The sequence below is a fragment of the Schistosoma haematobium genome, chromosome 4, assembly GCF_000699445.3.
Source record: "Schistosoma haematobium chromosome 4, whole genome shotgun sequence".
NCBI lineage: Eukaryota > Metazoa > Platyhelminthes > Trematoda > Strigeidida > Schistosomatidae > Schistosoma > Schistosoma haematobium.
Window position 1 is genome coordinate 18,580,380 of NC_067199.1, and position 27,228 is coordinate 18,607,607.

The 27,228-nt window shown below is 36.8% G+C and overlaps 1 protein-coding gene across 1 annotated transcript; it reads left to right on the forward strand.

Annotated features, from left to right (window-relative positions):
• Positions 1 to 981: 981 nt before the first annotated feature.
• MS3_00007572 (uncharacterized protein) lies at positions 982 to 27,228 on the forward strand. Its single transcript, XM_051215878.1, has 13 exons — positions 982 to 1,200; positions 1,243 to 1,337; positions 2,166 to 2,432; positions 4,693 to 4,750; positions 6,639 to 6,732; positions 8,141 to 8,268; positions 10,113 to 10,210; positions 12,611 to 12,746; positions 16,513 to 16,642; positions 21,473 to 21,702; positions 22,888 to 23,104; positions 23,499 to 23,794; positions 26,198 to 27,228. The coding sequence occupies exons 1-13, from the start codon at positions 1,180 to 1,182 to the stop codon at positions 26,666 to 26,668; spliced, it is 2,241 nt and encodes a 746-aa protein (XP_051066422.1). The 5' UTR covers positions 982 to 1,179; the 3' UTR covers positions 26,669 to 27,228.

Consider the following 27,228-nt stretch of genomic DNA (forward strand, 5'->3'; position numbering starts at 1 on the left):
GCACGACTTTCACGGACTACTAATAAGTTTCTGAGACATGAATAACCCGACTTGAAACGGTGCCACCTTTCGGAAAGGGTTGAGTTTTTGTTTAGATACTTATCAGCTTCCAAATAATCTTCCATAAAGTTATAATAACCACTCCGTTTAGGCCTATGAATTGATTATTTTCAGGTTCGTCTCGCACTTAATTTGAAAACAGGATTTACTATGATGGCCCACCAGTATTTTGTAAGCATTACTTGGGTCATATACATATTAAAGAATTTGCTTCAAAAACTGGGGATAAAATGCGCTTGTTCGTTCATCGGGTCTCGTAGACTTGAAAACAGTTTCCTCGTACAGTTTTCTAGACTTGCGTAAGGTCAAGGCAAAAAATATTTCGGGTATGCTGATATTGAGATTTTGTCGCATTATTATCTAGTATCCTAAATCTCTGCCAACTTTTTTTAAACTGCAGTATTACGATCTATTCAGCTGCTCTTGTCCCTTGCATTTCAAACGTTATGTTATCGTTAACAATAGAGTGGATATTATTTCTAGTGAATAAATCTTCTACTTTTCGCTATTCAATCTTATCGGCTCTTACTAACGTAGAGTCAAGTTCTCTATTGTCTACAGACTATGTCAGCATATTCCTGTGGCTGCTGTTACATGTGGCCTAGTAGAATTCGCCAGCACACCTAGGTCAGATAATTTGTTGAAAAGCTTTGGACATTTTTATAACAGACTGAAAAACTATATAAATGGTTTTGCCATGCATTCAAAATTTCTAAGATATCGTTCTCTTGAAGTTTCATTACCCTAAAAATTTATCATTCTGAGGACCATTCACAGTCAATTAATCTTAGTTTTCGTGATTTACGGCTACTCATTTTTATATGGTCACCGAGAGATAATCTTTTGAGGGCAAAAACCTTGGTGCATATGGTTAACAGTCATTTTATGGTATTGATTCCCTTTCGTTCGGAGATTAAAATACTGCCTTCAGCAGTCTGATTTACAACTGTTGTTTTAATAATTTAAGTTACTAAGCTATACGAATGAGAATCATATCCTTTCGTAACCATTGTCCTTCTACTACAAGTGGAACACAGATATCAAGAAAGTTTTCTATCCAATTGTTGGAGGCATGATCCATAGGCGCACTGATTTAATTTGACGCTACTGCTACTGGTGATGATTGTTCTGTTGAGGCTGGTAGGATCTTTTATTTTAAATTACTCATCATGAACATGCTAGAAAGCCTCAAACACCCAAATTTATAATTATGCGAAATATCCTATCTCGACAAGACTCTGCAAAAACAATCCTTTTTTATCCAGTTTTTCGACGAGGTGAGTAGTTTGCATCATTCGGGTACTGTCCTTATATTTCCTATTTATAGACATTGTGTGTAATATTCCTTGCGTTATGAAAGCAACTGATTTAACACATCCGTTAATCGCCTGATTAACAGATACGTTTATTTATGAGGCTCTAATTGTTTCGAGCTGAAATTTTTTTGATGAATTTAAAGTCTCGTCACCTATCAACTTTCAAGGGGCTTTAAAACACATTGATATGCCTCATAGATTGACTGGCCAGTCTTACATCATCAACACAAACATTTTGATGTATATCGTAGTTTCATTTACTCTTTAGGATACCTTACAAAGTCACTAAATTTTTCTAGCAAGGCGAAATAAAGTTTTTTAATCCCGATTCCATCATCTCCTACTGTCTGTGGATAGCGTTAAAGGGACATAGATTTCGGGGAAATACCTTATTGCCATATTTCTGTATTTTTACTGTGTGACTATACCGTCAAACTTCGATTACGAAACAAATCAATTGCATAACCATAATGCTTTCTTTCATTCCTATTTCTCAGTTGACCTTTGCAAAGAGTGGTTACACCAGAAGCACTAGATGTCATACGGGTCACTTGAATTATCAAGATAAACTATCATATCAAGGTAATAAATGACATCTAAGTGTTGACTTTGTAACGTGATGATCGATAACTACCCGCTACCCACTACTCGGTTTTCAGTTTTCATATTAAGACAGCGTCCTTACTTTGGTACGGCGCCTACTTTTTATATTTCCGGTCATCATTTCTCGTCGTCTATTAGTGGAAGTAATACTTTATCATATTTTTCTGTCTCACACATAAATCGCAGAACTACCAGTTCATATTCTGAAAACGCTATTCCTCCAACCAAACCCCGAAGAATTTTCCGGAAGTTACTGTTTTTGAGTCTGATATCAATCAGTTCATTTATTGGCTTAGTTTACGTGTCTGAAACCATTCGAAATGAATTGATTTCATACTATCCACCTTCTAAGGATATACTAAATGTGGTCGAAAATTCAATTGGAGGTTGGTATTCTGGTCCAAAAGCTGAACAAACGGTTGTTCCTATTGGTGATTTTCCACTTCCACCTAAGTAAGTATATCGTCTTTCGTATTTTAAGGGTGTAGTATTTTGTTCTACAGGGTTTAGGTTCTTTACGCTTGTAAATTTACTTGTCTGACTCGTCGCTGAGATCTTTTCAGGGGATTAGTGAGAAATATTTATTTCCTTTAGGTTTGAAAGTGACTTCACAACTAGTAATATTTGAAATACTTTCTCCATAATTAAGGACAATGAAAGTAAAACATCTTCAGAATTCGCCATTACTCGCACACTAAATAATTGGTGATGTACTAAATGTATTTCTTTTAGGAAATTTGTATCAAACCATCTGTGTGCATTTTAAAGTAATTTTTAAATACTGTTTATCATCTGAGGAAGTCGAGCTGTGGTATCGGTTCTTGAAGTCGTTAACTGTTGGATCTAGGCGTAAGGAAAAGTGTGGGTTTCTTTGCCCGAGCCCGTGCAACAACTAATTCATATCGGGAGATGTTGGTTGATGTGGGCTTAAATGGGTCACTGCGACAGCTGTTTTCATTTTATATCTTCGTCATAATCTTAAGTTTCATCTCTTTTTATCATTCAATCTCTTTTTTCTTTTCAGCTACATTTCTCACCCTTAGCTTTTTATTGTAATCCATATTATTTCACGTCTTACGCTCATCTTGTTGATTTCTTTCGCTGTACTAATGCAGTGTTAAAAGCCGGCTCGATCAAACCTTTCGCTTAGTAACTCCGAAATCCTAACTTTAATATTGTTTGGTATGAGTTTCTTCAATATGCTTTTCATATTTTTGTAATTGTATCTTAGTTGGATCAATTAGAAACCCCGGAAATATGCAGTGTTGCTTTGTCCTACTATTTACTCGTAAGGGGAAAAACCTAGAATACAACAACCAATTAATGATAGCTAAACAGTGAAAAAAGATCACCAATAATATTCAGCTGCATACATTTTAGGACCTCATAACCCATTGTGTCTGTTCGGAAACGTTTACCATCTTGAGGACTTCATACTCGTGAACTAATCTTCATTTCTTGATATATTCAGCCAGTATCTTAATGATGCGTTTCCTCGGCGTTTTTTGATATTCTAAAATTTACTCATGTCTTTTTGTCTCATCTTTTATTTTGAACGCTATTGTAAACTACATAATCTCATAAAATATCTTTAGGTGATGTTTGTTAAACATGATTTTGTCTGTTCATCACTAATCTCCTCGTTCTTCCGTGCATTTTAACTAATGGTATTCAGCAACAAACTTAATGTTACTATACTCAACTTCCAGTCACCCTTTGTATGTATATATCATGCTACTCAGATGCCCAAGTCAAGTTAGGTTAGGCAGTGTAAACATAGAGTCCCGTGGTTGAAATTATTTATTTATTTAATTACTGAAACACATAAACATTGGTACAAGGAGGCACCAAACAGATATGCGCCATACTTCTTCATTCGATTTATGTGAGGGTTGTGATACTGCCCGGGTGCCCAGACCGAAGCAGGTGGTCTACTTAGGGGGCCACATCCCGAGCCATTGACTTAAAGGTCTAATCCACAAGGCAGTGGAGCAACGTAAGGAGATGCTGTCCCATAGTAGTCGGTGACCAACAATAGGTTCATCCACCATTTGTTTTCTTAAGATCCCGAAACCCATGTGCACCAATAGTTTGGAATCAGGGTGGATTCTCCGTGTTCACCAGCCCGAGTAAAGCGCAGGACATTCGCCTTTCTTCCTCTCAAATTTATAAACAACACCCCCGCCGCGAGAAGGCAGTGAGTAGGACTTCCCTGGCAGAGGCAGTATGCACGTTGCCGCGTGAGAGCGTTTCGAGGGGAAGGGCGGGCCCACCCCACTCTCGATCATACCTGGGCATTTGGGGGCATCATGGTAGCGAAGTGGATAACGCGATGGCGTTTAAAGCGAACGTTACTGGGTTCGAGTCCTAGAGTGAATACCAACTCTGGGATGCAGGTACATTCAGCTGACGAGTCTCAAATAGGACAAAATGCGCTTACTGGATTCCACTAATCATGAATCAAATGATGAAAGTATGAACTTTAGTCACAAGTATCAAGAAACATAAGACCTGAGTTTACGGCTTTCTATCAACTATACCTAAAAGCAGCTTGCACTAACTATAACAAATAAATGTGGTACTCGGTAATCATCGTGATACACTTTTATTAAAATTTGTTGTCACTCGGATAGTAAGTTGTACATATATAGTTTATTCCAGGTGTTTAGTACATACTTTATTGGTCTTTATTACTATTTACTCTTTTTTCAAGACGAAATTCTGAGTCAATCAGTCAGGTGAATTCTGTGGCCAGTTCAGAACCTGTTATTGTAAGTTACTGTAACAAATATTACGAGACTTATGATATTCATCACTCCGTTCTACCACCTAATTTGTAGTTTTGATCGAAAAAATAACAAGTTAATGTTAACATAAAAATGTTGTACCGTTGTTGCTACCTTGACGTGGTGGTCGGGCTTGCCTATCGTGATGAAGCAACCGAGCTATACTGGCTGGAACAACCGTTCCTCAAGGTCCTACCATGTCAGACAGGTCGGTTGAAGGGCGGTAAGACTAAAAGCAACAAACCCAAGGTCCGAAGGCGAAGTCGTACTGCTGACTGTACAGAGGTGTGACAGCAGTAAGGTGTTTCCTTCAGACAACCAGCATGACAGCGATGCTGCCTTCCCACAAGGAGGGGTGGGGTTAGAAAAGGTCGACCCTAAAAATGCACACCTCACCTTACCTCACGGATTTCCGTTTCCGGCGGTAAGGCCCTTTGAAGAACGAAGCTAACACGTCACAAACCTCTCACGAAAAGGCCGTGCGCGACCGGCCTCAAGCAGTTGTCCCTTGGGCACTGCGGTCACGCTCCCAGGTCACTAAGACCACCTCTAATCCAATTTCCTTTTCAGGTACCTCCAGAAGAACCCTTCCACGGTGTGGGCAACCAGGAAGTGATAACCGCCCTCATACCTCTAACAGCACTCAAGACCACTGTATTCATAATCAACCTTCCTCTTCACTTCCTATTATTCCTCCTACATCGACTTTCACCTCTTAACTTCCTTTTTCGGCTTCCCCCTCAAGTGTCACCATAGCCAACGATTCTAGTGCTCAAAACTCTGTCCCAGGTCTACTGAAACCTCGCTCCAAACTACACATTGGAGCCTTCAACGTACGCAGCCTATGGCTATTGTTATGCAAATTAATAGTAGTATTTCTAGTTTTTACTAATTATAATTTTATGGAGTTAGCTTGTATATTCATTGATGAAGCGTTAATGTGGGTTTAAACTTTTCCTCACTGATTATTTTTTGTAACAGGTGTAAAATACCCATGGTTTTCACGAATCTACGTATATTTTCAGCATCATTCGTTAGAATTATTTGACCAATTCATTAACCTCTTCAATTTCGAAGAGATACAATTTAAGTACTGTTTTTAGTGGAAAATGAAAGGAAACAAAATTAGACTTTAACGTCATGATCTTACTTTACAAGTTCAATCTTTCAATCTGAAATCTTGACGTTAGGGATATATTTAGTCCAAACTGTACAGGCGAGTATAGGCTTTCAGCATACGCTCCGCAAAGTGACTGTAATGAGTTGTTATACCTCAAAACCGATTACAGTTGTATCGAAGTCATTCACTATTTATCTCTTGTTTAATCTTGAGCATAGTTTCATTTTAGGGTTTTCATCATTCAATCTCATTTTTTGTTCTTAAGCCATATTCTTATATTCATTTGCCCACTTCCATTGATCTGATTATTCCAACTCATTCGCCTTTAATATTTCTAGTCTATTCTCGCTTTGAGCGTAGTTATTTGTGAACACGAATCAATACACATTTGTGCCAGGTCCTAACAATTTGGTGTAATGCAACTCACTTACCAATTAGGTTTATCTGCTCGTTATTGAACTACAGTTTTTGTGTGTGCTAATTATACTGTCCAGAACTAAAGTAGATAAGTTGGGTTTCAAATGCATTTGTTGATCATTTTGTAATTATTTGGACTTGCAGAAATACTACAATAAACTATTCTCAAGCCTCAAACCATTGTTATTTAGTCATTCTATGCACTATTTTTCTATTATTATTATTATTATTATTATTATTATTATTATTATTATTATTATTATTATTATTTTCTAACTGATTTGCGTGTTGTCATCGAGTGTTTTTTCATAAAATATCGGTGTTTGTTAATTTTAGATTGAAGAAAAAAAGCGTTCACTACCTACTGTGGAAGAAGTTAAAGATATGACAGAGAAACGTGATCATGTGCCGGTGATGAACGTAGACTTCTGTAAGTTTCTCAGATGTTTAGTTTCTTTTTCTGCTTTCAATTATTATTGTTAGTCATGTCTTTTATTGCTGAAACTGATGTTTGTACTAGATTGACAAGATTGATTATTCTCAATAGAGTTGTCCACCATAATCTTTTGTTAATACTGGCTTAGTTTAGGTTAATTACATATCCATCGTATTTGCTTTTTAAGATTATCCCCAACATTAAGAGAATACCTTATTTTTTAACATTGTCTTCTCACTCCATGTAAAGTTTTCAGAGGGACTCATTTTCTAAATGATCAGATTGGTTAAGTTAAGAATAGGTTTTTTACGTAGGAGGCTCTTAAAGCACAGAATTTTGTAGTGGTTTGGTAAAACTAGTTTCAAGAAATATTATACCCGATCTCTTTTATTATTCTCTCTAATTTCTCCTATTACTGTCACTACCTCTACTATTCTATTCAGGGATTTGGCCTGAAAACTTCACCTCTATGCTAATGGGTTATGGTAAATTGAACCGATGTACATACGTACAGGTTCTGTGTTGTGACTGACTGACTGATTATGAGTATTTGCAACAAGATTTAACACCGATGTTGGTTAGTATCACTGTGTATGTATGGTATGGAAAAGTTTTAGGTTACTTGTTATGGTTCAGGCAACTGCCATAGTAAGTAATGATCTTGAGTACTCAGCATCAATCTCTATGTTTCCCTTCCAGCATTAATCTACGTTTCATTTTCTATATTCACTTATTTTTTTATTCTTCTACTCTAGATTTCTATCAATGTTGAAATTATTTGTTTGTCACTTTTTTAACGGTTTATTGATTTCGCACCCCTGTAATAATACGAACTTTGGCAGTTTGATTTAACACACACTAGGTGGTTAGTTTCTAATCGTTTCTGTTATGAATCTATCACTCGTCGTCATCGACAAGTTTACCGAACATAATCTTTTCCTGTTTATCGATTTTGGAGGATCTCGATTGCTTTTAATGTGTAATCTTTTTATCATCAGGCGATTTACTACGATTATTGTTGTTCAGATTTATCGAACACTAAATTGAGCCTGTATCATAGCTATACACACTCTGTGGAGTGGTGGTTTAGTGGTTAAGACTCAAGTGTCAACCACAAAGTCCTAGTTTTTAAACCTCCGCGTACTTCAATTCGGGCAACCGGGTAGCATCATCAACCCTCGCACTTAATGTGGCTCATACCCAAGTAACTGTTCAAGCAGCAGTTCAAATCGTGTTTTACACAAACCTTGATTTGGGTAGTACGATAATACCATAATCCACTGTGAAGTGGTAATTTCCAACTAACAGTGGAATAAACGTAACCATCTTGAATAGCCCAGCTCAATTTTTTCCCACAACTTATTGTTTTATTTCATTTATTTTTGCGGTTTCATTTATTCAGATGAACTACCCAACGTTGTGAGGGATGTAGAAAGTACAGTGGAGAGTGCCAAAACTAAATTGAAAGAATTTGAACATGTTATTGAGAAATATCTCGATGCACTGCTTATTGCTGTACAAGATAACAATGTAAAAATTTTTTAATCTATAACTTATACTCTTATGAGTTAAATATTTCATTGATATTTTCATTTTTCTTCCCTCATATAAATACATAGTAAATACAATAGTCTTGTAGAATTAAATAGTTTGACTGAATCATGATTGTTTGTTAGCATTGTAAGTCTTCGCACGAAGCAAATTTGGCTTGTAATTTGAAGGGGCCACATATGTTGATCATAGTATAATAATACTGCCGTTTCTTCTACTATTAGTAATGATGCCTGTCTCACTTAGTTTTATGTTTTGTTGACCGATTTCCTTTATAAAAAAGGCATCATTAATGTAACTGTACAGCATTGGAATTTTTGTCGTTAAGAAAAGATCAAGTGTCAAAGTGGCTTTGTGACGGTGTCTTATAATTTGAAAGTGATTTTTGCAACGTATTGATGTTAGCTGAGGAATCACTGCAATGAGGTAGAGCTAAATAGTTATTGTGTTTGATGGACTGTACTTTCAATTACTGAGTCACCAGTTTATACATAGTACTTCTTGTCTTTGAATCGTTCTCCAGCTTATTTGATGCATCGATGGATTTAATTCTAGTATTATCAATCCTTAAACTACATATTCTGATTAGTTCATTTATTAATTAGTGTCTATAAATATTTATCACTTTATTTATCACATCTGATTATCTTGTTAAGCATTCACAGTTATTTTCAGTAATGAAGTGCATATTCATTTACTTGAAACAGAAATATTTTACGTACAGCTATCTGGCTTCTCCCACTGAAGTAGATCAATTGGAGTTTAAACCAATCACTCAGTAGTTGAAAGTCAATTGTACTAATCACATTTAACCACCAATGCTCAAAAAACTTAATAAAACTCAGTATCCAAGTGATGTACGTGAAGCGGCTACTTGGTGCTTATAGTACTCATCTACTGAATTTCAAATTAGAATATCGTCCCACCTACGTAAATTCAAGTCACTAAGTAGTATGACTAGCTTTTACGAAAAGAGAGGTATGACTCAATACTAAGTATATAATCCTGCATTTAGTTACTAGCTTTGATGTGTTGGAGCCTTATATAACATTCAGCAATTAAGAAATCGTCATTAATATGTAGTAATGTAATTTGCTACCGAAATTCCAAGTTAAAACTTGTTACAACACCCAGCCTACTACCTAGAAAAGAAATTGCATATTGATTGGGGAGTTGATCGTCCGCATTGAATTCAATAAAAACCACAAGAATACTTCAAGATTCCTAACGCATCTTCCATAACACTGTCTGGTGTTACTTCATCCTTTAGAGTAAGTCGATTAGCTGATAATAAGAGTACATTATGTAGATATTCCAGTGTCTAACACCAGTTAAAAGCTTAAAATAGCTTCAATAATAAGATTATTTCATTGGTTGTACGAAATATATGATACGAGTTTTTAATAAACAGATGATTCAATTACAAACGGTTAACTCTTAAAGTAGAACAAGCTATTGTTACATGAATTTTTAAAATGTATGGAGTTATTATGAAAAACAACTGTAAGTAGTTCAAAACACCGGTATCTTTGATCACATTCTTAAGTTAAATGAGATCATCAATGCTAACCCGTTTTTTTTTAGTCTCTCATCAGGAAATATCGTTTCGCTCTGCAAATAACTGATAAGTATTAATTGTTCGTGTGCACTTTTTTAGTGTTCAAATTACTCTCGATTCCATCAAGACTGTTATTGTTATTAATTTACTTCACATTTTCTATTGTTTGTTTTACTGTTTGCTCTATGATTCTAGGTTTCCACCATCAAACCAACAATCAAACCATCCTTATTTGATTTTTGAACCTTTTCCTATTTTATTTTAGTTAATTTCGAAAGAGAAAAACTGGGGTTTTGTCGGGAAACTAGAACTGAAAAAAGATATGTTAGAAGAACAAGTGGAAAAAATCGTCCAACAAGCTTCGTAAGTGTTATGTATTTTGAATGTGGGGGACCATCATTTAAATGTAAATTCACATGATGTGGATAAATGAATAAAGTGTGAATTTTATTGTTTTCATCACGAACTGACCTTAGACAACCATCGAAAGCACTGGACAGTTGTTGCATCCTAGTATGGGATTTTTCAGTAATGCACAAATACGACTCTCCCAGGGACCGAACCCAGGACCATAATATCTTGCTGTGAGCACTTAACCTTTAGACCATTGATTCGACATCTAATTGTTTACATTTATAACTTCAGTCAATTCTTCCAATACTATAAGTAGGAGACTTCTTCACATTTAACATGATCAAACTCCATTGATCGTGATGTCATGGATTCGTACTCCCGAGGAGTTTTATATTAGGACGAAACAGCTGCCTAGCACTTCCTGGCTTCTAATGATTGTTTAACTAAGGTCAGTACGTAATGCAAACTACGAAACTCAACGATTCCCACAAACCCTTTGAATCGATGAAAATTTAAATTTTAAGAGGATCATCAGGATTTGATTTATCATTCAATGAATAATTCATTAAACAAAATGATAACATTAAGCTATATATATAACAGAGGGAAAGCTGATAAAATCTAAGTTGCGAAATTATTAAAACAATTTAGTGAACCGGGGGATCTTATCGTAAATCTTTGATTGTCATTCTCGATAATTTGAACTTGCGTTGTTGCTGTGTTTGAAGAGATTATGAGATCACCTAAAATCGGCAAACGGAACGAAGGATCAGCAACCCAACAACAAGACAAGTTAAACTATTCTAATGCGTCCCAGCCCTGCTAACTAGAGAGAGAAGCCCAGATTCAGAAGAGGTGGAAGTATGTTATATAAGCAGTCAGAAGCACAAACAAATCAAACATACAACTCTAGTGTGTACATACAGTATAAAGGTCCTTGGGAAACCTCACAAAATAGCGTATTAAAAGAGGCAATCAACCATTGACGTTTAGGGTCTTTCCAAGTAGGAAATACAATTTGAAAGTAAAAATGGGCTCGCGAAAGCGAGCGATTCAAATTTTCAAAATAAAATTACAGCGAATTCTGTAACAGTCTTTAAGAGAGAAATAGGATATTTGTGTTAAGATTTGTCCTTTCATATTGTTCTCTCTCTGTTACCGTCTTTACAACATCATTCAGGAATTTCCGCACATTGACGTTCTAGTCGATAATCACTTTCCTCTTAGTGCACATTTGTTATTATGGAGGGTTAGTTTGGTAGCTAACTTATTTGATCGTCAACCATTCGGTCACATGTTTTAATCCCTCTCTAGCCACGTTGACCTTGTGAAAATCGGGTACGGTCACTGACCGAGTACTGCTTATTATTCAGTGGGTCCTAACGGTGTATGCTACTTCCTCTTGCTTCCCGTACCACTAGGAGACAACTGTGAACAACTTTTTATTCAGTATTCAATTTTTATATTCAAAATAACTTACCATTTAGTTACATACTTTTTAGAAATATTTATGCTACACCTTGATCAATTTACTAAAAAATGCTCTATGATATCACTTTACAATATGAATATCTGTGAAATATAACTTCTATATTTTCTTATTATTTTATGGATATTTTCGCTTGTTAATATTTAAATAAGAAGTAAATTAAGCTACAATTTTCTTCGGAATCTTTAGTTTGTTTTAATGTTTTCTGGGGTTTGTGGTAGTTGAATTCGGTTTTTTTATTGGGGTATTTCAGTTTTGTGTTAGTAGATTTCTAAATGGAGAAAATATATCCCATGTTCTTCATTTTAACTAGTAGCTCGGCTGTTTAAATCATCGATCCTCAACTACATCGCTACAGATTTCTGAAGGTTACTTCTATTTTCCTTTGAATATTAGCATTATAAAAGCTACCAGTCAGTCAATCATATGCAACTTAGGACCTAGCACTTATATGCATCGGTTCAGGTCACCACACCATTCAGCACAGCGAGATCCCTTAGTAGTAGAAGTAGTAACATTATCAATTGTAGTACAAAGATTAGGTATAAACTCCGTGATTCAAGGAGAAGAAATGAATTCGTGGAAAAAAAGAAAAAGTATCGGATCGTTTTAGAACTCAGGAATTAAGCAAAACTGAAGAGTGAATGTACCAGCCTTACCGTAAACGATTCTGGCCTATATCATCCAAAGTCTCAAACTATTGGTTAAGATAATAGCGCGAACCCCGACTAGGTAGTCTGCATCTATCAACATACTCAAGTTGACACTCGACTTCATGGATCGATGACACGTTTTAGTTTGATCGCCTTTATTCTATGGATTCAACTTGTAATCTCCGATGGGTTTATACCTAAATTTTTTTCTTGTAACGTGATGTTTTGAATAATTATGTTTATTTATTTCCCATCTTTAATAATTAGACAACAACTTGACGAACTTCATCATATCATTGAGCAACATAAGAATTCGGAACAAGCAATTGACAGTAATATTATCCCTGATTCTATTGAATCTTATGGAAAATTACAATATGACTTAACTGGATCAATCAATAAGGTAGGCATACACTTCACGATTTTTTTTGTGATTCTAAACTTCAGAATACGTCACTTTGTAGATTTTATTCTGTGAATCTCCTCCAAGTTTATGCGACAGAGAAAAGGTTGATAAATAACGACGACGTTAGTGGTCTAGGTGTTTGACTTTCAGGGAGCATGTCCAAGATTCTAGTTCTTCTCCACCTACTTTGGTTTGGATAACCGTTTAGTTAGTACCAGTCAAATTCAACTACACATATTTGTACTCGGTAAATGAGTTACACCATTTGATGAGTAACAGTTCATTATCTTGTACTAAAAACTTTTTTCCTGTATTACTCTTAAACGAGTGGATTTCTGTTGAATAATGTTTGATCCATGTCAAAACCATAGGTACATGCTTTTGAGAAGTTCGATATTAAGACAAAACGGTTGTTGAGTGCTCTCTTTTCTCTTGAGTTCATCAGCTAATATCAGTCCATGATGAAAACTAACTTCGAAATATCTAAACTTTTTACTGGTATATGAAACATTAAGCTGAGTGAACTAGACATGACATAAAAAAGCTGTTTGATTTGTTAATAAGAACTTCTGAATACATAGTGAGCTCGTATACTGTGTATGGCTTGACATGTTAGCATATAAAATATTGAATTCCTAATATCCCCGGCATAAATACGTGTTATATTTAATTGGTCTTGTGAAACATACAGTCGATTACTTTGCATTCCAATCAGTATTAACCGCTTCTAGCGATTTGCCTAACATGCTCAAGCTGCTATAATATAAATATGATCAAAATCAATCCAGCGTATTCATAGGATGTAACCAGTCATTTAGTTTTTTTAAGAAGCTGTCTTAAAATGCGACTTCCTGTGAGATTACCACCGTGCCAAATCTTGCAACATGAATAGTGTTTTAATTAAGCAATAAATTCAAATTTTTATGTTGACTACATAATTATAAGCAGAGATGAATGGTGGTTAGCAATGGAATCCAGGACGCACATTTTGTCCACCTTAGGACTCGTTAGCTCACAATACTTGTAACTTGAGGTAATATCGAGGCAATCCCCACAGGATGCACGTATGCCAATAAGAGGTTGATCAATTGCAGTGCTAAATGTCAATGAGAAGATCCAAACAACCAATACAAGATGGATTTATAATGTTTACCGTTGTTAACCGTTTCATTTACCAAGATATTTCTAGATAATCAAACCACAAATTGAAAATAAATTGACAATTTTCACCTGACCGTTGTTGCTAGCTTGACGTGGTGGTCGGGCATGCCTATCGTGATGAAGCAACCGAGCTATACTGGCTGGAACAACCGTTCCTCAAGGTCCTACCATGTCAGACAGGTCGGTTGAAGGGCGGTAAGACTAAAAGCAACAAACCCAAGGTCCGAAGGCGAAGTCGTACTGCTGACTGTTCAGAGGTGTGACAGCAGTAAGGTGTTTCCTTCAGACAACCAGCGTGACAGCGATGCTGCCTTCCCACAAGGAGGGGTGGGGTTAGAAAAGGTCGACCCTAAAAATGCAAACCTCATCCCACGGATATCCGTCTCCGGTGGTAAGGCATCAACAAGTACGGAGCTAACAAAAAAATTACCCATAAAAAGGTCGTGTGTGACCGACCTCAAACAGTCGTCTCTTGGGTACTGCGGTCACGCTCCCAGGTCACTAAGACCACCTCTAATCCAATTTCCTTTTCAGGTACCTCCAGAAGAACCCTTCCACGGTGTGGGCAACCAGGAAGTGATAACCGCCCTCATACCTCTAACAGCACTCAAGACCACTGTATTCATAATCAACCTTCCTCTTCACTTCCTATTATTCCTCCTACATCGACTTTCACCTCTTAACTTCCTTTTTCGGCTTCCCCCTCAAGTGTCACCATAGCCAACGATTCTAGTGCTCAAAACTCTGTCCCAGGTCTACTGAAACCTCGCTCCAAACTACACATTGGAGCCTTCAACGTACGCACGCTATGTCAAATCGGTCAACAGGTTTCATTGGCTAGAACCCTAGAATCTCGTACCATTGATGCATGCTGTGTTTCTGAAACACGCATACAGGATCCCAGTGTGGTCATTCACTTGACGTCATCTCAGCAAAACGGAGAGCCAACGAGATACACCCTCCGTGTATCTGGTGACCCGATGGCCAGCTCTCGTGAACTGGCAGGAGTAGGGAACAAGCACTGTTAGAGTGGATCCCCGTCAACAGTCGTTTATGCTGTTCGGCTAAACGGCTCCGTAAGAACTCGGAAGGATAGGGACACACGTCGTTGCCTTTTCGACATTCCTGCCTACGCTCCCACCGACTGCAGCTCAGATGAAGTGAAAGATGAATTTTACAGAAAGCTATCTGAACTTCTTCAGAAAGCTAAACGTTCAGACATAGTACTCGTAGCAGGTGACTTTAATGCCCAGATAGGTAGTTTAAACCAAACAGAAAGGCATTTAGGTGGATATTTTAGCATTCCGGCACAGCGAACAGATAATGGTGATCGTCTGCTGCAACTGTGCTCAGACAATCGTTTATTTTTAGCGAACACAAATTTCAAGTATAAGGAGAGACATCGTCTAACATGGCGACCCCTACACCAAACCAACGATGGACTCAAATAGACCATATTGCCATCAGTGATCGTTGGAGAGGGTCGGTTTGGAATGCGCTTCTCTCCCTCTAAATGCAAGTTGTTGCTTCAGGACTGGTCTGCGTCAGCACCTGAACTAAGGATAGGGAGTGAAGTAGTCGTAGTAGTTGACAACTTCACTTATCTTGGAAGTCTGATCAGCCCTAATGGGTTGGTGTCTGACGAAATCTCAGCACGGATTCGAAAAGCTCGTTTGGCATTTACCAACTTACGTCACCTATGGCGAAGATGAGATATCCCTCTATCAATTAAGGGACGAGTATACTGCGCGGCATTCCATTCTGTTTCAATTTACGGCAGCGAAACATGGCCATTAGGAGTAGAAGACACTCGTATGTTGCTAGTTTTTGATCACAGATGCCTTAGAAATATTGCTGGCGCCTGCTGGTATCACCGGGTAAGTAATAGTGGGGTTAGACGCAGGGTATTAGGAAATAATGGTAAATCAGTTGATGAGGTTGTAAATCTTCACCGACCTAGATGGTTGGCAACGTGTTACGTATGTCTGAACACCGATTACCACGACGTGCAATGCTAACCGGTGTTCGGGATTGTTGGAAGAAAGTTAGGAGCGGCCAAACCAAAACGTGGCATCAGTGCTTGAAGTCACTAACCTCTAGTCTGAGTCATGTTGGTAGATGCAGACTACTTGGTTGGGGTCCGCGTGACTTTCGTAACCGATGGTTGGCGACTCTTGGTGAAATGGCTCAGAATCGATCACAATGGCATCGGTGTATACACTCTCTGTCTTCCCTTAAACTAAGAGATTAAAATCGCTTCATATCTTTCGTTCTACGAACTAATTCTTTCTTCCTGTACTATATCCTTATTGCAATCTTTCTTTTATATATTGCCACCTCTGAATTAACTACTTTTATGAATCCGGTATCCATCTTGTTGTGTTAATGAGGTATGGCAACTTGGACCGGTGCATATATGTGCCTGGTCCTACGTTGTAGCTGACTGACTGACAATTTTCACGGACCAAATTAGATTAATACATTATAGTTGGCCTCTAAATATTATTTTACTTTCCGGTTAGTTTCTTCATGTTTTGAATCCCCCTCCCCCACTGGATTTGAAGTGCTTTTATGATTTTCTCAATGATTTCATTGGTTATAGGTAGTAAAACTTCAGAACGATATTAATATGCTTAAACGGTATCGTGATTTAGCTTCTTCATCGCATACAAACTTACAAAATGATTTAGAAGCTTTGTCGAAACATATTGAAGGGAAAAAGCAGGGCAAAGGTAAACATTTGTAATTGCTATTATATCATTGTTCTATTTTTTGTATTATTTAAATTGTTAATCCACCCACATTGAAAATATACTTGATAAAATTGAATTACAATTTTATTGTGTACGTTTGATAAGATTTGTGCTTAAAACTAATCCGTACTGTAAATTCTTCCTCGATCATGCTATCCTGTGATCATTTTCAGAATATGTTATTGCTTAGTATTCTTGGACATTACTTCATTCGATATATCCCCAAATTTAGAACACGGTTGAACAGGAATGTGATTATACTCCAAATAAACAAGGAATCGCAATGAGAAAAACGTTAGTATAAATTCACTTGGTGTTGTTTGCTCGTATCCTCCCATTGTTGTCTAGGACTGAAATTGATTAGTCTCTTGTTGGCATATAAACATCCTGTGCGAATTGCCTTGATAGTGCCTTAAGTCACAAGCTTTATAAGCAAAGATGGATGGTGGCTAGCAGTGGAATGGAGGACGCGCGTTTCATCCTATTTGGGACTCGTCAGCTCGATGTACCTGCACCCCACAGTTGATGTTCACTCCACGACTCGAACCCAGTACTGTTCGCTTCAAACGCCATCACGTTATCCACTTAGCTGCTGAGTCCTGATAGCCACCTGCTTGTGTAATGTTGCTGCTTGCCTATATCACCAAGTGAATTTAGAGCGGATGGTACTGGGTTCGAGTCCAGGAGTGAGCACCGATTGTGGGATGCAGATACGTCCGACTGATGAGTCCCAAATAGGAAGAAACGCGCGTCCTGGATTTCACTGCTAGCCACCACCCATTTTTGCTAATGAAACGTTAGTATATTTGTGATTTTTACATAAGATTCTATGGTCTCCTTGTATCTACTAGCACTGATTAGTTATGAAATGGCCAATCAGCGCGCTCCAACACAATTCTGCACGGAATATGCCTTAATCTAATATATACCCTGCTAACAGAATGACTGAACAGTATTTAACGTTACTTATTTAGGGGATAGAATTATATTTTACTATTTTTTCCAAAATACTGCTATAATTGCTTTTGACTTCATGAAAGACATAAATTTCAGAAATACTAAAATGTTTATTTGCGACGATATGTACATCAATGATATAAGTAAATCCATGAATTATTCCCTGCTAGGCTGTCGAACGAAACAGAACATTTGGATTCACTGTTCCATCGTCTTTTTTCCATCTTGCTAAATCATCATTTTAATAATCTAATTATTATTTTGAACTGCGTAGACAAGTGATTTAATAATATATTCTCAGTAAAACTGACCATAGGAATTTTCTGTGTATGATGAATATTTTGTATAGTTTGCTTGTCACCTCAAACAGAGTGAGGGTATACAACCACTTCTCTCCATTATCCTATCCAAGCAGTGGGGTTGGGGAAAGTTTCAACCTCAACCTTACTATCGATATCATTCTGTAAATACATATTTGTAGTGTAGATCTGGATAAGCGCGTCTCGTCTGTGCATATATTTGTGAGGTCCACTTAGCTATTGAAACTTACCAATTGTTTATCATGGGGTATTTATGTTTAAGCCTTTAATCTTTATTGGGGGAACATTTATTGAATTAGTCAAAAGAATTTTGAGTGACCACCAATGGCAGATTATGCTATTGTACTTGGTTGAGTGTAGTTTATAGTGAAGAATTTTACTGCTCATTTCCATCATGTAACTTTCTAATAAGAACCCTGATCATGTCATCTGATTTAAATACTCATGTCGAATTTCATAATGAAGTAGTCTTTTCATTTAATATGATTAGGGTTTGGAATCGATTAAACATTACTACATGCAATAACTAAATAATCTGTCGAAGCGTCTAGCTATTTTCACTATGGTTGATTAACTATATGTATATTAATAGTGATCTGTTGACTTTTTGTATGTATATACATCCAAGGTTTTCCTCTCAGTCATCTTTAACAGACTAGAAAATATTAAGCAACCTTAGTGTTATGTCTTATGGCTTGTCAATTCTCACGTGATAGGATCACCAATCAGAACACGACTTATACAGTTTCATTACCGTGCCAAACCGATGACGTGTTGACGGGTACGAGCACTCTAAAGTCCTTATTGGTCTTTCTCGTCTAGCCCTGCCTATTAAGTTCAGAAACAAATGTCAGCTTCCACTATATGAATCATATATTTCAGACATACTTGGTTTATATAAAAGTAAACCGGACCACATCATACCATAAAGTAAAAAATAACAATTATACGGGACGCGCATACAGGATCCGAGTAGCGTCATTCATCTGACCTCACCATGCCAAAATAAAGAACCGACTCGATCCACACTTCGTGTATCTGGAAGCCCTGATTCTGCTTCCCATGGCCTCGCCGGCGTAGGTATAGTATTGAGTCCTAGGGCAGAACTAGCTCTCTTAGAGTGGATCCCAGTAGACAGTCGTTTGTGCGCTGTCCGACTAAACGGAACAGTAAGGATCCGAAAAGATAGGGACACTCGTTGTTGCCTCTTCGTCGTTTCTGCCTATTCTACCACTGACTGCAGCGCAGATGATGTAAAAGATGAGTTTTACAAAAAGCTCTCCGACCTCCTCCTTAAAGCTAGGCGTTCGGATGTAGTAATAATGGCCGGTGACTTTAATGCTCAAGTAGGTAAACTAAGCGATAGGGAAAGACACTTGGATGGATCTTATAGCATCGTGGCTCAAAGAACAGATAATGGTGACCGTCTGTTGCAGCTATGCTCAGATAACCGCCTCTTTCTTGCAAATACTAACTTTAGGCATAAGGTAAAACATCTTTTAACATGGCGACCCCCTAATTCGTCCCAACGTTGGACCCAAATAGATCACATCGCTATCAGCCACCGATGGAGGGGCTCGATAGAAGACTGTCGCTCATTCTGGAGCACAAGCTTAGATTCAGATCATGCTCTAGTACGAGCGCGTATCTGTCTGCGTCTTACTGGACGTAGGAAAGACGCTGCAAGGAAACCTCTTAGGGGCCTACTTAATGATAGTCAAGCTAAGAGTATATTTCAGGAACAACTAGGAAAACAGTTAGGCAGCCATGTATGTGATGCCCACCCCGATGCAGCATGGAATGATATCCGAAAAGCTGTGGAAACAGTGGTGATATCTGCAAGTACGGTAACCCGTAAGGTTAGGGAGCAACACTGGATCTCAGCAGCATCTATCTCACTGATAGATGCTCGGAAACTCATTCCACCTGGCTCTGAACATAATGAAGAGCGGAGTCAGCTTAAGCGCAAGCTGACAAGAAGTCTACGTAATGATCGTGAACAGTGGTGGGTAGCGAAAGCAAGAGAGATGGAAAAGATAGCGGCAATAGGTAATAGCAGACAATTGTTCAGACTTGTTAAGGAAACCGGTATTAGGAAACCGACTGTTAGCGAAACACTCTCAGAGAAAGATGGACATATTATACATTCTCAATCCAGGAGATTGGATCGATGGGCAGAACACTTTAGGGATCAGTTCAACTGGCCTTCAGCCACACTTCGGTTTCCCACGATCTCCAGTGAACCTGAATGGCAAGTTAAAAAGCCATAGGAAATCTGAAGCGACGGAGAGCAGCAGGCCCTGACAAGTTTACTCTTGAGATTTTTATGGATGGTGGTTCAGTATTAGCAGTGAGATTAACTGAGGTCTTAGGTAGAATTTGGGAACTGGACGTAATCCCATCTGACTGGTCTCAATCACTTATTGTGCCAATCTATAAGAAAGGACAAAAGTCCTCTTGTGACAATCACAGAGGAATCAGTTTGACTAATATAGTGTCTAAAATATTAGCTTCAATAATACTTCGACGCCTAACCAAAGCTCGTGAAGAGCAGACTAGAGAAAATCAGGCTGGTTTTCGACCTGGACGTAGTTGTATAGATCAGATATTCACACTACGTCAGGTTCTAGAACACAGACACTCGTTCAGACGCCCCACAATGGTAGTCTTTCTCGACCTTAAGGCGGCATTCGACTCTGTAGATCGTGAGGTTCTATGGCAGTGTTTGTCACTGAAAGGAGTACCAAAGAAGTACATTAACCTTATACAGGCTCTGTACTCGAACACAACTGGTCGAGTGAGAGCTTATGGCGAACTGTCATCAGAATTGATTACCTCAAGTGGTGTTCGTCAGGGCTGTCCACTCTCTCCATTCTTGTTCAACTTTGTCGTTGACGTACTTTTAGAGAACACACTTTCCTCGTCTAGATTTCCAGGGGTTGAACTTCTACCGGGAGGTTCACTTATTGACTTAGAATATGCAGATGACATAGTTTTATTTGATGAAGACGCTGACAAAATGCAGAGTCTTCTAACCACTCTAAGCAACAATGCAAGCATGTTCGGGATGCGATTCTCCCTCTCGAAATGCAAAATGTTGCTTCAGGATTGGGTTGCATTGACACCCGAACTAATGATAGGGAGTGAAGTAATTGAGCGTGTCGATCGCTTCACTTATCATGGAAGTTGTTGTTTATTCCTTAGTATTGATTGGATTTTGTCGATAAAGTTGGATTGTATCAACCAGAGTAAATAGCTTGGAATTTCGTTTAGTATTAGTTGATTGAAGGCACTCGGTAGGAAGCTGTAGACCTAGGTTTTCGTGTTAAAATTCGTCAGCATGATTTATATACAATAATAAAGGCCTCCAGGAATGCTAATACATCTCGTTGATTTGTGTTAGTTGGCATGAAATGAAATTTTGTTGTTTCCTTTTAATATTCTTCATTTGTCCAATGATTCCTGCTTGAAAATAGTCACTGATTATTGTATTTTATTTGTTTTGTTATACTAATTTTATTGGTTATTTTAGGCTCTTCCACAACAATGAATGTGGACGAGTTGAATGATTTAATTTCAGTGGCACATGCTCGTATCTCTTCCTTACAAGATAAATTAGATCATTTAGAACATAGTGAAAGAGAACGAATGAAATCAGCTTTAGAAGCACAACGTCAAGCAGATGATAGTCTTCGAAAAGAATATATCAAACAAGAATTAAATCGAGAACGCACGAGACATGAAATTGAAAGACATAAATGGGTGTGTGACTATTTAGTTTTCTATCTACCTAATTATTATATTTTTTCAACAACACTTCTGGTTGCATAAGAAACTTTTGGGTAGGTGAAATAATTTAACTTCAATTAAAACATCATAACATTGTCTCTTGTATTTATTGAATGATAGACCGATGGAACTGCGACATTGATTGATAACGATTTTAATTTTCAAGTTATTATCACTTATCATTAGATTGAAGATCTGCTTAACTAATAAGTATCAAACAGTATAACATATAGATAAAGGGCTTCTTGTGTATTGCTTTATTCTTCTAGAACTTAATGGTCTATGTACTCAGGTGATAATCATCAGGTCACAAATTTGAACCTCAGCTCACTTAATTTTAGATAGTCCTGTCCTTACACGAATTTATACTTAGTTGCCGAGTTGAAAACGTCATTAAAATTAAAACTTAACGTTGTTGAAATATGAAGAGTGAGGTGATAGATGTTTTAGTAATTTAGATACGAATCACTAAGTGAATGCTCAGAAGCGCTGTGTGAATTAGCTAGATTATCCTAACACAGGTAAACTGAGGTAGATTTTTAATTTCACTATTAATCGTTTTAAACACCTCATGGCTATATTTGTGTTCATTTGGTAGTATATATAAGATCGTATTTCAAGAAACTGCAGAAGATTTTTGTGCGCACTCAAAATTCCATCGATCTGACCTTATTTTATTCGTATAATGAAGTACTATTGGTTGAATAACTGAATTCCATCCAGTTTCTATCTCCGTTTGATCAATCAGTCAGTCAAAAGCAACGTCATATCCGATGTATATGTCTATTGACCTATGTTTCCACATCACATTCACATAGACTGATGAATAACAAAGTAATGATGTTAGTAGTAGTAGTAGTAATAGTTGTAGTCGTTGTAAATAGTAGTATTAGTAGTAGTATCGGTAATAGTAGGAACAATTACGGATTGTGGATTGTAATTGAAGGCGGAAGAATTAATTCACAGACTAAAAGGCATAAAGTAGTTTTAATGCACATTAACTATTGTTAATACATTTTTCCCTATGGCTTGGTCAGGATATTGTACACTGTTTTTTGTCATTTTTCAAAAGCCTGCTTATTTTATATGGTTTTATCACAAGAAGTATTTTGTTGCATGAATAATTATTATTCATCTGTACAATATTATTTAAATTAGTTACGGGAAGCACGTGATACTCGAGAACATGAATTGAGATTAGCACTGGCGAGACATAGTGAACATCTTTCACATATGTTACAATTACAGAAAGAGAAAATGGAGCATCAATTCGCACATCAACTACGTGAAGAGTTGGCAAAAGAAAGAGTCGCTTTTGAAGCTGCACTTATCGGTTGGACTAAGCGTATGGAAGCCATAGAAGATGTTATAGACGGTTAGTTAACCGTTGGTTTTTTATTTCATGCAGTAATAACCTACAAAGTCCTCTTAAGAAAAACATATATGTCCAGTATTTAATATGCATGTTATCTGTGGCTTGTTGCTCTATGCATTCGACTTTCAACCAGCGGGTCACAATTTAAAACTTCGATTCATGTTTGGCAATCAGATTTTAAACTTTATTTTCTGTTGCTTTACAATTCTGACTCCTTAATTCAATAAACGGGATCGTACGTGGATATCAACTTGTATGTTGTATCGTTTCCATTATGTATCAGCACAGCTTAAAATTCAATAGTTGGCACGTAGTTCATTCCTTACGTCTTTCTCTTTTCTCTTCAACATGTGCTTTATTAGCAACTCATCACACATTAATTTTCCTATTTCAGGAAGAGCAGATCTAGATCGGTTAGCTAAAGAAGCACAATCATTATGGCTGTCATGTGAAGCTTTAGCCTGTCGATTGCATTCAGTTAGCCCGTCAATGAAATCTCACCATGAGACGAAAAGCGATTCGGTCCTACTGAGTCAAACTGGATCTTTAAAAGATTTTGTCAATTCCATTCGTGAATGCGCCGCTTCTGGAAATTACCCTTTTGTCAACATAATTCTAGACAGTCTATCTTCTGATATAGTGGAAAATGGAGTTTGGACAGAAAATGGATTGAAGAAGAGGTTCGAAAAGGTGAATTTCTATCTTTTTTTTTACAGTTTTTTAAATAATTCAAGTGGATTTTTCGTGTTTGATTCCTTGAATTCGGTTATTACTTAAGACTGAATAGATATTCATATGACTTAAGTGATGCTCATTGACTCGCATTTTAATAATTGAAACATCGTTTCCATCATACCGCCTTTTGAATCCACTATTCCCCAAAATACTGTCGATGCGAAACCAAAACTTTTTTTAGTAAACATTTCATAAAGTTTTGCCATCGTCTGTCATGTGTGCAGACCGAACCATGTGTTACCATTATCTAATAACCAGTTTTAACACATTGAAGGCCCGGCTTGAAGACAAATATGCCGCTACAAGATTATGTCATTACTTTTTGTCATATCTTATGACATCTATAAATATTATGGCTATAGAAGGATTTAATGATTAAGTTTTTTGTAATTCAGCAACCAAGTGCCAATTTGCGTGTTTAGTCTTTTACTGTGTTTTACATATATATGTATGAATTAGTGCTGTTACCCAGGTGCCTAGATCGATTTTGCTTTAGCGGGGTTCGAACTTGCGGTTTCATGGTTGAATATTGTGTTTAAGCCCCTACACCACTGCTTGTACATTAAAGTAAATTGTTTGTAACAATGGTTTCATTATCAATAAGTAATTGCGAGTGAATTTTAAATTACCTCTCATTGTTCTACAGAGCTGGTTTCCGTGCCTATTTATCTCCTTCAACCAAGATGCTTGAACGTTTTTAGGAAAATATCATTGTATATCTTACATTGACCATTGTAAAGCAACATTCATGTATTTATAATATAACTCACTTAAAAAAACAACTTTTCCAAAATGTCTCATTCATTTGTTTTTGTGTGTTCGGATTAAACGGTATCAAAGCAACTTTATTGAGAAATCGACTTACTCGTTTGCTTTATGGAAGTGTTATTATATATTTTGAATGTTAATTACAGTCTTCATTGTAGAGTTATATGGTACTTTATGCATACTAATAATATATATTGTACAGGGTTGGATGTGTTTCATCTCCATCTGTCACGTCAATTTCAAAATTTGTTTTTAAATCTTTATCAAAGCGATTGCTAAAAATGTCGACTTGCCATATTCCATATGTGTTATGTCGGACACTGTTATGTCTACTGAATGCTTAACTGGCTTGTACTTTGTACTGAGGTCCTGAATTTGGAGACGCATAGTGAGAAAATGAGGACTGGTGATAAGGCTTTATTTGACCTGGGAAATAAATCGAAATGGTGCATGAAGAAACTCATTTACATATTGATTTTACTCGAATCTTATGATTGGTTAATAATTCCTAAACAGAGGAAATACACAGAATTATTACAAACACTCAGACTACATACCATACTGAAACGAATTTCTTACCGAATTAATTCAAAAAATATAATCTTGAATAAATCAATATTATACTGAACAAAATATCACATTGAAATCAAAACAAATATTACTCTGTATAGCCAGAATGCTAAGTCAAAAATAAGGGTAATGTTGAATGAAAAGCACAATGAGTTAAGAACGTGATTTTAGCAGTTAATAGATTGGAGTAAGATTTTGTGAATAATCAGTTTTCTAAGTACTGAAAACTGAACCAACCACCACCCACCTCGAGAAGGTGTGTTTACTTGGATAAAAGCGAACTGGAATAAATTGACCAAATCAATACATGAGATCAGTCCATGAAGTCATTGACTACTGATCTATACCATCCTGAGAGATGCAGATTACCTAGTTGAAGTTCGTGCAATGATGGCGATCTGAGATTGGAGATTGTATGATGTGGTCTAAAGTAGTTTACAGTGCCACAGGTACATTCACTCTTTATCTTCCTGTTGATTTGCAATCCCATATTTTCCTCATATGTATATCCTTCAACTGAATGTTCTCAATCCATATATCAAATATTCGGTTCTTCTCACTGTCACTGCTACTACATTATTTCTATCTCTTTCGCAATTCATCTTGTTAATTTCATATCATCGTGCTAATGTGGTGTGGGAACTTGAACCAACGCAAATCTTTGCAAGGCTCTATGTCGATAATCAATGACTGGCTGGCAAGTCGAACTGGATCAATTATTTCTTCTATTAAATTACTTTTTTGTCCGATTGGACATAGTCTTGATTTTTCAGATGCTTTTTTACTTTAGACCTTTTCAAGGCAACTGATATATTCTAGTTTTATTATTTATAACTGAGCCTATCATGGACTTCACACATATATCATTAGATTTGTAGGTTATATTTCAAAGGCGAATTTCGTTTGTGAAATATTAACAAATCCCTTTCATTCATTTCGCATTTGTAATGATTACATATTAGATTATTCGTAAAGACTTTACATTTGTTTTGTACCGTTTGCTGTTTTTTGTTTTCTAAGGTATATAACGTCTGCAGAAATGTCGCATTAATTGATGAAACAAGTGGTTCACTATGGGAATATGCTTTATCATGGCTACAGTCTATATTAATCGTAGATGTGAAATATAAATGTTTGGAAGCGATTTCACGTATTAAACCAAATATTGGTAGTCCTTATGTTCAATACATTAAAGATTATGATACAACGAAACAAACGGACTCAAGACCAGATTCATTTCAGTTGTTATCTAGTGCTAAATTCGCTATGGCTAGCGACCATAATATCTTTTCAGGTGACGAAAATACATCTGGTGATGAAGCACTTGAAACAGCTGTACGATTGTTGGGTCAGTTGCGTGGTCAATCTCGTGTTGTTGCAAATGATTGGTTGGTTGATGCTCGACACTATTTAGAAGCTAAACAAACTGCTAGAACGTTATTAGCTTATGTTGCAGCTCGCGATATTTCTACTTTCCAAAAACGTCTATAATTGTGTTCGAAAAGAACCATTTAAAAGGGCTATTTCATTATTTATCATTCTTATTATCGTTCTTGAGTACTGTTTGAATCTTTTCATGAAGCATCTTTTGTGAAATTAGTATTTAATTTTTGTATGAAGGGAATTCTGATTTGTAATTAGCCTTATTTAAATGTACATGAATATAACTAGACAGAAATACAGTAGTACACTTTTCCCATCAAGATTTTCTTTGGTGTTGTTGTTGTTGAAAATCTTTCCACTATTTAGATTACACAATATCTTGTCTAGCAAATTCCATTTAGTCAGTTGCTTGTAGTAATTCTATATTTGTATCTTTATGGTGGTAATAATACTTACGGGCAAATAAATAGCATATATCACCCACTACCCCAAATCTTAGGATATTAGCATTGAATATACTCTACGATTTAGGAGTTTGTAGTTAAACTCCATTAACTCTTTGGGACAACCAGTTTGTCTGGTCCTAATCAGACCTTTCATCGGCCCTCGGTGGCGTAGATCCGTTTAATTCAATCTATCTGTATGTCATTGTCATTGAGTTGTTGAAG